This window comes from Neopsephotus bourkii, unplaced genomic scaffold (genome assembly GCF_033783945.1).
Source record: "Neopsephotus bourkii isolate Nb327-2 ecotype Australia unplaced genomic scaffold, CSIRO-AGI_Nbou_v1 NB_668, whole genome shotgun sequence".
NCBI classification, from domain to species: Eukaryota; Metazoa; Chordata; class Aves; order Psittaciformes; family Psittacidae; genus Neopsephotus; species Neopsephotus bourkii.
Window position 1 is genome coordinate 569,731 of NW_026901167.1, and position 12,790 is coordinate 582,520.

A 12,790-nucleotide genomic window follows, 5' to 3' on the forward strand; every position below is an offset into this window, starting at 1 on the left:
TAGAAAAAGCTAAAAACACAACTCTGAAATCTTATCAATGGACTGTGGTTTTCAATATGTGTAAGTATAAACTGTGCATGAACAGAGAAGAGGCTGAATTAATCACTTCAGTCTGTTTCTGACTTCTGAATTGTTGCATCTCCTTTGGTCAACACAGAAACAAAGGAGCTACTGTTGAAGAAAGTTAGTCTTTTTAGGAAATCAGTTCTTGTCTTCTGCTGTCTTGAATACCAGTATTAACTTGGTATTTCACCTGTACCTCAGTATACAAACTAACACGGGTAAAAGCACACCTGTACAGATACTGCGCACTCATGCAAAGCACATGAGAAGCAATGCAGCAACAAGAAGAAAGGTGACATGGCAAACTTGTTACTCCATTAAAGGTTGTCTTTTAAAAGAAAGTAGCACACACCCAACTGTAAATCAATAAACATAAGAAAGCTTCTATTGTTTGTGTCAGGTTCTAAGAAGTCTGCACAAGCAGTTTTTCCATCAGGAAGGACTTGGGGAACATTTTAAAAGTAGAGTTAAATGACATTTATGAACCTGGAACTGCCCTTTGTAAACAGAGTTCCAGCCATGAGGTATACCAAAAGCTTTATCAGAAATCAGAACCACCAGGTCCTCAGAACTTACTGACACCAGGTAATGTGCCTAAGCTTTCAACTACTGGAAGGATTCTCTAGTACTAGAACTTGCTGCTCTAATGCACAATTACCTTTGTGGTCTCAGTCTTGCCGTCACCAGTCGTGCACCAGGCCAGTTTTCATCCTTCCCACTATGGTACATGATTGTTATGTCAACGTGGTTGAAGAGGTAGAAAGTGTTCTTCTTGTTAAACTCTGACTACAAAATAGCATCGAGACATTGAGAAACTTCTCCAACAGGAGAGGGCGCAAGCACTCAAGAACTTTAAAATGAGTCTATTGTCCAAGGAAGGAGGAAGAAAGGAGGGGAAATACCTCAACACCCACTTCTTTTTAACATACCTCTAAAAATACGTCTTTTTCTGTGTATTATATTTAATTACACACCTAAAAGCCCACATAAAGGATCACATCTGTTTTGCAAGTAAAATTTAAATGTGTTTGACATCATTTTTGTACTTTCCACAAAAAGTTGCCAAAATAAGTTCAAAGATCTATTTATTCAAGGTACAAGTAATTCAGATTCAGGTTGGAACTAGATGATCTTCAGATCCTTTGCAACCCAAACCATTCTATGATTCTATGAACACTGAACTGGAACAGGTTACTCAAGATATAGGCCATTTTCAATAGTCTGTGGAGCCTAAGGAGTAACTAAGTTGGAAGATGATTGCAGACAGAGTAAACTGAATGTGCATGACTAATGCATCACTTCCAAGAAGCATCAGACCTGCTGAATACAAACTGCCTGCTCTGCATACAAGCACTAAGTCAAGTAGCAAAGCACAGTCACAGCAGAGAGCTCTCTCCTCCCTGCAATGAGTGTGGTCCCTCACCTCAGGAGAAATGAAACTCTATCACTGTTATCTGTAACTGTATTAGTTCACCATGGAACTCCCAGGATAACTGACACATTTCAGATTGTTGTCAGTAGAACTCTTTCCCTGTCACAGCTGTGTTCGTTATCTTCCAGCCAGCTGGGAAAACCCTGACACATTTAACTTGTCAACTGTGCTAGACCTAACTTTTGCAACTAGAACACAGTGCTCATTTCTAGGTCTTCACTAGAAAGCTTCTATCCGAAATCAGTAAAAGAAGATCCTGCATGCAAATACAACATGGACAAAGATGGGTAAGTACAAGGATGGAGACACATGAAATTTCAGAACAAAACCTCAATTTTTCTAAGGCTTTTAGATACCAACACAGCTGTTTTATAGCTTTATGTATATTGGTCAAAGAAAGACACTGCATATAGAAGCAGCATTCAGCTTTGTCAATGCCCACATTATGAACATCAACCAGGTTTACAGGGGTATCTGTTCTTTCTCAGGAAAGCTTAAAAACACTGTGCATGGAATTATATCCACTATATTGACCAAAAAGGTTCCAGCACTTACATTTATAACACAAGCATCTTTAACTCTACCATCTGGAGTAACAAAACATCCTATTGGAAATCCTGGATTACAGTATTTTTGTCCATCTTCCACATCATAGCACCACGTTACAGGCATGTTGTCAATAATCCTAGAGAGAAAGCATCAAAGAACACATCCTCAGAAGGGGATGCACTTCATTTCACCTTGACATTTGATATTCATGTAATGCACACAGCTTTCAGTAGTGGCCACAAGACACACAGCAGAGGACAACTACCACACAGAAGGAAGAAAGCAACCTCTTAGAACATAATTAACAATGTAAACAGCAGCACACACCCCCAAGCTCAAGCACACAGCTCAGCTTACCAGTGATGCTGATAATTCAACTGCATTCCTTTCTTCAAAAAAGCCAGTTTGCTTTTATCAGCACTGTTTGCTGGGTCATATGATCTTGTACAAACTTTCTTACATGTTTCTTGCTTTTTAAAAGTGAACTGTTAAAAAAAAAAAAAGGACACAAAAAAAGTAATTTCAGTTTTGCTTAAAAAAATCTTTTACTCTTTTTTGCCATGTAAAGCTGACTTTTTTGAAACACTTGGCTTCCTTGCTACAGAAGCTTCTAAAGACAGAATTTCTCATATAACATCTTTAATTTAAATGTCAGAATTTAGGTATATCCAACATCAGCATTGTAGAATGGTTTGGGTTGGAAAGGACCTTAAGATCATCCAGTTCCAACACCCTACCATGGGCAGGGACACCTCACACTAGACCATTTCACCCAAGACTCTGTCCAACCTGGCCTTGAACACTGCCAAGGATGGAGCATTTACCACTTCTCTGGGCATCCTGTGCCAGCGCCTCAGCACCCTCACAGTGAGGAACTTCTTCCTTGTATCTAACTTAAACTTTCCCTGTTTAAGTTTAAACTCATCACCCCTTGTTCTATCACTACAATCCCTGATGAATATCCCCTTAACATTGCTAAAAATCTCTTCAACAGCCCACATAAACTACCTCCACATAAATCCTGAGGACGGGAATTTGAAAATCAGTAGAACATTTACTACTTTCTTCTTTTACCAGTTTTGTTTATTCTTTGTTACTTCATCCTCTACTAAACCAGGCTTTTAACTACATACACCCTTTCTGACTGTTCCATGTTCATTTTAGCTGTGTTTCCCCATGATGACCAGGTTGTTAAGACATGGCTGCCAAAAACACAACTTGCGCAGCAAAGCTCACCTAACACAAACATGCTCATGTTTGTACACCAAACTTCTACTGTAATCCAGTTAGGATTTACCTGGCAGTAAGCTAACACATTTAAACCCTTAGTTTTATCAAGGCTTAATTGCTAACCAGTAACAGCACTTTCTAATTACTGTAGTGTATAGCCATTTCAAACAAGCAGTTGTTATAATGCTTAATCTATTCAATGGGTATCCAGCCCAAATAACCCATCATGCTTCGTATTTAAAAGCTTCTTGTGGCCAGCAGTCATTAAACATAAAATTACAGTAGCTCAAACAAAAACACCCTTGTAGGAGCAGTTTACACAAGGGAGGAGGCATCACCTCCATAACAGTCCTATAAAAAGATTTTGCTAGGTCCCTAATGACTGAACAAGAGTAGACTCCAACTGTGCTGCCTTTTTTGCTCACAGGGATTTGGATTATCTAGCAACCCTCACACTCAAACACAGCCCAGTTTTCAGTTTCACCAGCAAATCCCATCCTGGAAACTGTACTTGAACAGGATACAGCCTTTCCAGCATTAAAAGCCAGTGTCTGACCACACTTTACTGCTAATAATTTTCCCAAGTTAATTGTAAGGCTTTTCAGAGATGCTAAATTAGGTCATTGCTAACACAGGGCATGAGGCAGAAAAATACTACATACCTAATCTACAAAATACATCCATAGATTTATTGCAAATGGGCTTCAAGTGATATGCATCAACAATGACAAATTTGGTTTTACACAACAGTTTTTAAGTGTGTACAGCAGGGACAAGTTGGAAACAAGCTCTAACTTGACTTCTTCATCCCACTCTGTAAGTTGCCCAATAGTACAATCGAATATATGAAAGCATTCCCAAAACTCCAGCCTACAGCCTCCAATATTATATCTGAAAACCTCCTGATTTCAGATCATCTAACACACCATACACGCAGCTGCCAAAGAACTGCTTAAGTTAACAGTTTATGAACTTCTCTTCCACAGAGCAACAGGAAAGAAAAGCAATAATTGGCTCAGATTCCTAACTTTCATTAGCCACCCTAAGATGCCTTCGGGGGTGGAAAGTGGGAGAGGCTTTGATTACATAAACACTATAAAGCTGATGCTTAAATAAATCATCACACAATCATCAAACCTCCAGCTATGTCTATGGATTACAGCCATCAGAGTGACAGCGATCAAACTGAAACTGGATCAACTTCAAGGGATAAAATAACCTTATACGGAGATGATGCTATTCTTTCCCCAAAAAGCACTTGTCCAAGATTTTCCGATGGTCTTTTCTCTTCTGTATCTTGACAGAAGTCAAAACTGGAAAAAAAATTGGAAAAGGTTACCTTTAATTTTTAACTGATACATAACTGTACATATCAGTCTAAAACCATTTATTAAGTTATGTCTTTAACAGCATTTTTCATGCTTCTTTTGGAGAGGTAGCTTTTGCCTTTGCAAAGAAATTTGGCGTATATTACACAAAAATTTCTATGCAATACATCAATTTCAACCAAAATATATCACAGCTGAAGTATCTTTAAGAAGAATGCATGATGCTTAGTCCAAGCATCCTTTTCAAATGGCATTAAACAAGAGAATGTTTCATATTAGGAAAAAGGAGACTATGCTACAGAATGTTCATTTCTCTTGCAAAAAGGTTTTGGAAAAACTACTACACTCCTTTCTTCGAGGAGTATTTACAAGTAGTATTTAACATGAAACATGGTTCAAAGGAAGAATGGTGCTTTTAATATTAATGGGCCACACTACCACATACCAATTCTTTTCAACTGCATACAGTCTGAACCAGCTGAATACGGGAGAGAATGAAACCATTTGGGATCTTCATTATTTAAACACAGGTAGCAATAGGTTATAATGGAGTTCAGGGGAGAAAAATCCCATCTTTTTGATGAAAAATGTACTCTGTCTCAACAAATGTTGCTAAATTCATTGGCTTCCCTCACATCTACTGTAGACAGAGAGACTGTGGGCTTATTGAGCTAGTCTTACTGCTACTGTTGCACTGCACAGCATCAGACCTACACCACTTGCAAGTTTCTTCTTCCTGTACACCCACGGGCAATACTGCAAATCATACTGTGTGTCATTGCTTTGTAGGCCTAAAAACACCTACAAAAAAGCATGCAGTATTTTGGACAGACAAGAATCAAAACCGTCCAAGAATTAGATAGAAAACTTTGGTGGAAAAAGCCAAAATAATAACAACTTTACTTCCAATTTCTTTCTGCTGCCAGAAACAAGGAACACAAAGTTGTCTTCCCAGACTTGGCTACTAGGAAGAACCTTCAAACGTATCAAACAGCCAACACACTAACTCTGGAAGTCAGCTCAAAACAAGGCACCCTTCAGAAACCCAGCAGCCTTTAACAACAGCAGCAGATGGATAGTCAGGAGGTACAGTTGTAGCTTCATCCTTCCCACCCTCTTGTATTTCATTCCTGCCACTGGCTTTACTCTTCCATCCCTCCATCCAAAACACTGCTTACAGGGAACATGTTTACTGTACCAGGAGTTGCATCACCGCACCAAGAACAGAAACCAGGCTTTGCAAACACTTCTGGAAGCCTGTTGCAATGTACTTACGCATCATACTCGTACGGCAGAACCGATTCAACCGAGTCCAGTCTGTTCACAAAGAGCTCAATCAGCGACTGAAACAGGGAAGGGCAGGAGAAGAAAACAGTATGAAAATACAGGCTTGCAATGACAAATGTGGGTAAGACACTAAAGCTAGCAAGAGCTGTGACACGTTTCAGTGCTCACTATCCCATGGGGGAGTCACCGCAGGCTGCCGACAGGCCGCTACCGCCGGGCCCTGCGAGAGCCGCCCTCCCTCGGCGGAATAAGGAACGAAGCACCGGTGAAAGGCTCTCCTGGCGCTAACCGTTCAGTTCAGCTCGAAAACGGGACGTTTTCTCCCTAAAAAAGTAGCCGGTGCACCGAGGGAAGAGGAACTGGGGGTGCCTGGCTTCCCGGAGCAAAGGCTGTCGCCTAAAGGGGAACGCCGTGGATCTGTAGTGGGACGAGGGGTTCCCGGCGATGCCCTCCTTGCCCGTTGAAGCCCCGCTTCCACCTCTATGGAACTTCCTCGGCGAGGAGAGGGACTGCCCATGCCGGGCCCTCCCGTGCGGGCTCTCACCTTGCAGCCCTCGCTCTCCTCGCCCTCCTCGCAGAAGCTGACGGGCGCCAAGCCGGGCAGGTAGAAACCGGCGCACAGAGGTGCCACCAGCAAGAGGCCGGCCGTCAGCAGCCTCATCTTCCAGCCTGAACGGGCGAAAGCACCATGAGAAGAGGCTGCAGCTCCAACCGCCCGGGTACCGCCTCGCTGAGACGGCCTCAGCCGAGCCAGAGACCGATAGTCGCGGCGACGGCGGCGTCACGACGGCCTTGAAGCCTCGGCGCCTGCGCGGTGCGGAGTTGAGGCGCTGGGCGCCATCTTGAGGCAGGGCGCCCTGAGGCGAGGGTGCTGTTCATGGTAGGGCAGCCCTTGCCTCAGGGAGGTTGGGCTGTGTTCTCCTTTTCCTCTCGGTGGGGAGGTTGGTTCTGGTCTTCCACACTTTATTCATAGAATCCCAGTCTGGTTTGTGTTGGAAGTGGCATCAAAGCTCCTCCAGCTCCAACCCCTGCCACGGGGGGAGTCTGCCTCATTTCTCAACGGAGCTCTGTTCTAATGCAAACCCATCACCCCTTGTCCTGTCGCTGCACTCCCTGATGAAGGATCCCTCTCTGGCACCCTTGGAGGCCCCCTCACACAATGGGAGCTGCTCTGAATGAACATTTCTGATGTAAATGGCATCATTTCTCGTCAATAAAAGCTGCCGTGTGCTGTCTCTGCAGTCTCACAGTCGCTGTCTCAAAGCTCCTCCAACTTCAACCCCTGCCAAGGGACCCCTTCCACTGGAGCAGCTTGCTCCAAGCCCCTGTGTCCAACCTGGCCTTGAGCACTGCCAGGGATGGGGCAGCCACAGCTTCTCTGGGCACCCTGTGCCAGCGCCTCAGCACCCTCACAGGGAAGAGCTTCTGCCTAAGAGCTCAGCTCAGTCTCCCCTCGGGCAGGTTCAAGCCATTCCCCTTGCCCTGTCCCTACATCCCTTGTCCCAAGCCCCTCTCCAGGTTTCCTGCAGCCCCTTTGGGCACTGGAGCTGCTCTAAGGTCAGGCTCCATGGACTTCAGAACCTGCAGCTGACACAACTGTTCCTGCAGCCATGGTCCTTCAACTCAGGAGTGGGGTGACAGCTTTCAAAAGGCTGAGAGAACATCACTGAGTGTCCTGGCTTGGGTCTAACGGTTCTGGCTCAAAGAAAAGCAGAGGAACCCATCCCAAAAAGGCACAGGAGTGCAGAGCACCACTTTATTTCACATGCAGGACCAGTGCAGGTGGTGTTTCACTTGTACTTCACCCTGCAGAGCAGCACGGAGCCCTGCTGAAAGCTGAGAGCATCACCCAGCACATGCACAGCTGTGACAGCAGCAGCGCTGCTGCAATCACAGCGGGGTTACTCCACACAAGAGGCCTGGGGCATTTCTGCATGGGGGGAAGGTGCCCAAGGGAGAACCTTCAGGTCTGGGCACTCTGATGCCCAACGCTGCAGCCTTCCCCATCCCTGCCTTGGGGACCAGTTCCCAGGGGCAATGGGAGGCAGCACGGCCCCAGCAGCACAGGCCAAAGGCAAATACAGTTGGGGTCACTTCTCAGCTCTAAACAGCTCCCTCCTGGAGAGGGCTTTCTAGCAACTTCTGCTGCTGCCCCTTGCTGTTGCCAGGAGATGGGCACCGCCCATGGAACCCTCATGGAACCCTGATGTCACAGTGATGCTGGAGAACTTGAGGGGCTGCTGGGGCCACACCCCTTCAGTCTGCTGAGCAGCAGGACCCAGCCTGGCAGCTTGGGGGACACTTGGTGACAAGGGGTGGAACCAGGCAGTTTTGGAGACCTCTTCAGGAAGGCATCCTCAGCTTGGGCCATGACCCAAAGAGGTGACACGGGAGCACCTTGGGCTGCTGCCACCGCACCTCCCACAAAAGAAAACTCCTTCAGGGTTTGCCTGATGAACCCTGGGCCCTGACTGTGCAGTTTTGTGTTTCAGAGACCTCCGCACCCGACTCCTTCCTCGTCTTCCTATGGAACCTCGTCTCCAGCTTCCAGTTCCATTCCATCTGGTGGGGAGACAACGGGAGCTGCGTGGTTATCGCAGATAACCTCTTCGAAGATGAGGTTCTCAGCAAGAGGACCGCACGTCTGGCCCTCCAGGCTGAGAGCCTGAATGAATTCTTTGTCCGCCTCCACCTCCACGGCTTCTGCAGGATGGAGGAGGATATGGCTGTGGAAATCCCCATCAGGGAGCTGCGGGCAGTGGCAGCAGCAGGGCCTGCTCTGGGACAGGTACGTTGGTTCCTCCACACACAAAAGAACCCTCAATCACCTTGTGGCAGCTGCTCAGTGCTGACAAGATACACGGCAGCACCACCATTATTGCCAACAGGCCCATGTCACACTCAGGTGCTCTAAATGAGACCTGTTTGAGTTTCTCCATTGGATTTTAGCCTTTTGAAGCCCCTACACTTCTCTGCTCCCAGCAGCTGGAAACACAAGGGTGGTTATGACTGACCAAAACTCTACCCTACCATTGCATTCAGCCAAAACTGCTGAGGTTTAAAATGCCCCACAAAGTCCTTTTGAACACCCACATTTGCCTTTTCCGATGCAGATGGCGAGTTACCGGCTCTCTGTCTCTCTCCTCCTTGCACCGATGCCAACTGACTCCTCTCCTTTGCATTTGTAGCTGCTCTTCTTCTACCATCCATATTTCCAACGGGATTACCCCAACCTCAACAAGATCCAGAGGATGGCAGAAAGCGCCATGGAGCGCCTGAGAGCGGCCGCTGCAGCCCCCCTGAGCACCAGCGTCCAGGACACCAGGACGAGAAGCCACCAGCGTGGTGCTGAGCCTGGTGCAGGAGCTGCAGAGGAGCAGCACAACACCCAGCCCTCTGCAGCCACCCGCTCCACCCGCACCAGGCGCGGGGCTGCTGCACCCAGTGGCCCCTCTGCCCCAAAACGGAGGCGGAGGTAGATAGGAAGAGATAGGTTATAGGTTAGTGTACGAGTAAGTTACTGTTGTTGGGGTTTCAATAGGTTATAGGTTATTTAGGGGTAAGCAGTTCTGTTGTTTGTTGTTCTTTATGATATTCTTTTCTTAGAATCATAGAATTATTTGATAGTTGTAGTTTAGTTTAGTTTAGTTGTAGGATAGTTAGGGTTGGAAAGGATTTCAAGAGCTTCTAGCTCCAAGCTCCCTGCCATGGGCAATGACACTTCACACCAGACCATGGCTCCCAAGGCTCTGCCCCACCGGGACTTGAACACTGCCAGGGATGCAGCATTTACCACTTCCCTGGGCACCCTGTGCCAGCGCCTCAGCACCCTCACAGGGAAGAATCTGCCTCATTCCCCAACTGAACTGCTGCTGTTCCAGTGCAAACCCATCACTCCTTGTCCTATCGCTGCAGTCCCTGATGAAGGATCCCTCTCTGGCACCCTTGGAGGCCTCCTCACACACTGGGAGCTGCTCTGAATGAACATTTCTGATATAAATGGCATCATTTCTCATCAATAAAAGCTGCCGTGTGCTGTCTCTGCAGTCTCACAGTCACTGTCTCCACACCCAGGCTGCTGCAATCACAGTGGGGTTACTCCACACAAGAGGCCTGGGGCATTTCTGCATGGGGGGAAGGTGGCCAAGGGAGAACCTTCAGGTCTGGGCACTCTGATGCCCAACGCTGCAGCCTTCCCCATCCCACCTTGGGGACCAGTTCCCAGGGGCAATGGGAGGCAGCACGGCCCCAGCAGCACAGGCCAAAGGCAAATACACTTGGGGTCACTTCTCAGCTCTAAACAGCTCCCTCCTGGAGAAGACAACGCGGCTTTCTAGCAACTTCTGCTGCTGCCCCTTGCTGTTGCCAGGAGATGGGCACCGCCCATGGAACCCTCATGGAACCCTGATGTCACAGTGATGCTGGAGAACTTGAGGGGCTGCTGGGGCCACACCCCTTCAGTCTGCTGAGCAGCAGGACCCAGCCTGGCTGCTTGGGGGACACTTGGTGACAAGGGGTGGAACCAAGCAGTTTTGGAGACCTCTTCAGGGGAGGCATCCTCAGCTTGGGCCATGACCCAAAGAGGTGACACGGGAGCACCTTGGGCTGCTGCCACCGCACCTCCCACAAAAGAAAACTCCTTCAGGGTTTGCCTGATGAACCCTGGGCCCTGACCATGCAATTTTGTGTTTCAGAGACCTCCGCACCCGACTCCTTCCTCATCTTCCTGTGGAACCTCGTCTCCAGCTTCCAGTTCCACTCCATCTGGTGGGGAGACAACGGGAGCTGCGTGGTTATCGCAGATAACCTCTTCGAAGATGAGGTTCTCAGCAAGAGGACCGCACGTCTGGCCCTCCAGGCTGAGAGCCTGAATGAATTCTTCGTCCGCCTCCACCTCCACGGCTTCTGCAGGATGGAGGAGGATATGGCTGTGGAAATCCCCATCAGGGAGCTGCGGGCAGTGGCAGCAGCAGGGCCTGCTCTGGGACAGGTACGTTGGTTCCTCCACACACAAAAGAACCCTCAATCACCTTGTGGCAGCTGCTCAGTGCTGACAAGATACACGGCAGCACCACCATTATTCCCAACAGGCCCATGCCACACTCAGGTGCTCTAAATGAGACCTGTTTGGGTTTCTCCATTGGATTTTAGCCTTTTGAAGCCCCTACACTTCTCTGCTCCCAGCAGCTGGAAACACAAGGGTGGTTCTGACTGACCAAAACTCTACCCTACCATTGCATTCAGCCAAAACTGCTGAGGTTTAAAATGCCCCACAAAGTCCTTTGGAACACCCGCGTTTGCCTTTTCCGATGCAGATGCCGAGTTACCGGCTCTCTGTCTCTCTCCTCCTTGCACCGATGCCAACTGACTCCTCTCCTTTGCATTTGTAGCTGCTCTTCTTCTACCATCCCTACTTCCAACGGGATTACCCCAACCTCAACAAGATCCAGAGGATGGCAGAAAGCGCCATGGAGCGCCTGAGAGCGGCCGCTGCAGCCCCCCCGAGCACCAGCGTCCAGGACACCAGGACGAGAAGCCACCAGCGTGGTGCTGAGCCTGGTGCAGGAGCTGCAGAGGAGCAGCACAACACCCAGCCCTCTGCAGCCACCCGCTCCACCCGCACCAGGCGCGGGGCTGCTGCATCCAGTGGCCCCTCTGCCCCAAAACGGAGGCGGAGGTAGATAGGAAGAGATAGGGTATAGGTTAGTGTACGAGTAAGTTACTGTTGTTGGGGTTTCAATAGGTTATAGGTTATTTAGGGGTAAGCAGTTCTGTTGTTTGTTGTTCTTTACGATATTCTTTTCTTAGAATCATAGAATTATAGGATAGTTGTAGTTTAGTTTAGTTTAGTTGTAGGATAGTTAGGGTTGGAAAGGATTTCAAGAGCTTCCAGCTCCAAGCTCCCAGCCATGGGCAATGACACTTCACAGCAGACCATGGCTCCCAAGGCTCTGTCCCACCAGGACTGGAACACTGCCAGGGATGCAGCATTTACCACTTCCCTGGGCACCCTGTGCCAGCGCCTCAGCACCCTCACAGGGAAGAATCTGCCTCATTCCTCAACTGAACTGCTCCCCTTCTCCTATCGCTGCAGTCCCTCTCTAGCACCCCTCAGAGACCACTTCACACACTGGGAGCTGCTCTGAATAAACATTTCTGATATAAATGGCATCATTTCTCATCAATAAAAGCTGCCGTGTGCTGTCTCTGCAGTCTCACAGTCGCTGTCTCCACACCCAGGCCGGGGGTTGCCTTCTGGGACATGAAGTGTTTTGCTCCAGCCAAAAGCCAAAGGTCCCAGTTCAATGGCAGAGGCTCTGCCCGTGCTGCTCTGCAAGGCAGGGGAGCACAGGAGCAGCCTGGCTGCTCGGCTTCTCCTCTGCACCTTAAAGACCACCTCAAAGCTCCTCCAGCTCCAACCCCTGCCACGGGCAGGGACCCCTTCCACTGGAGCAGCTTGCTCCAAGCCCCTGTGTCCAACCTGGCCTTGAGCACTGCCAGGGATGGGGCAGCCACAGCTTCTCTGGGCACCCTGTGCCAGCGCCTCAGCACCCTCACAGGGAAGAGCTTTTGCTTAAGAGCTCATCTCAGTCTCCCCTCGGGCAGGTTCAAGCCATTCCCCTTGCCCTGTCCCTACAGGCCCTTGTCCCAAGCCCCTCTCCAGGTTTTCTGGAGCCCCTTTAGGCACTGAAGCTGCTCTAAGATCTCCCCTTCAGGAGCCTTCTTTTCAGTCCTCTAGAGCCTCTTTTCAGGTTTTAGCCCCCAGCAAAGCAGAGAAAGACTTAAACTGGATTTTACTAGCACAGAAATCAGGGGTGGAAATGCAAGATTTTGTATTGCAACTTTTCCCTAACCCTGCAACCTTTGAGAGTTACATTGGATGAGCTGTTGATGCAGGTTG

The 12,790-nt window shown here is 48.2% G+C and overlaps 1 protein-coding gene across 1 annotated transcript in view; it reads right to left on the minus strand.

Annotated features, from left to right (window-relative positions):
• LOC133212135 (transmembrane 9 superfamily member 2-like) overlaps positions 1-6,682 on the minus strand; it is a 28,551-nt gene extending 21,869 nt beyond the window's left edge. The window contains exons 1-6 of the mRNA XM_061353193.1: positions 6,434-6,682; positions 5,878-5,945; positions 4,494-4,587; positions 2,402-2,529; positions 2,051-2,180; positions 722-849 (exon numbers count right to left, since the gene is read on the minus strand). Coding sequence (XP_061209177.1) covers positions 722-849; positions 2,051-2,180; positions 2,402-2,529; positions 4,494-4,587; positions 5,878-5,945; positions 6,434-6,550 — 665 coding nt within the window. The 5' untranslated portion in view covers positions 6,551-6,682. The remainder of the gene's footprint in view (positions 1-721; positions 850-2,050; positions 2,181-2,401; positions 2,530-4,493; positions 4,588-5,877; positions 5,946-6,433) is intronic.
• Between the last annotated feature and the right edge of the window lie 6,108 nt (positions 6,683-12,790).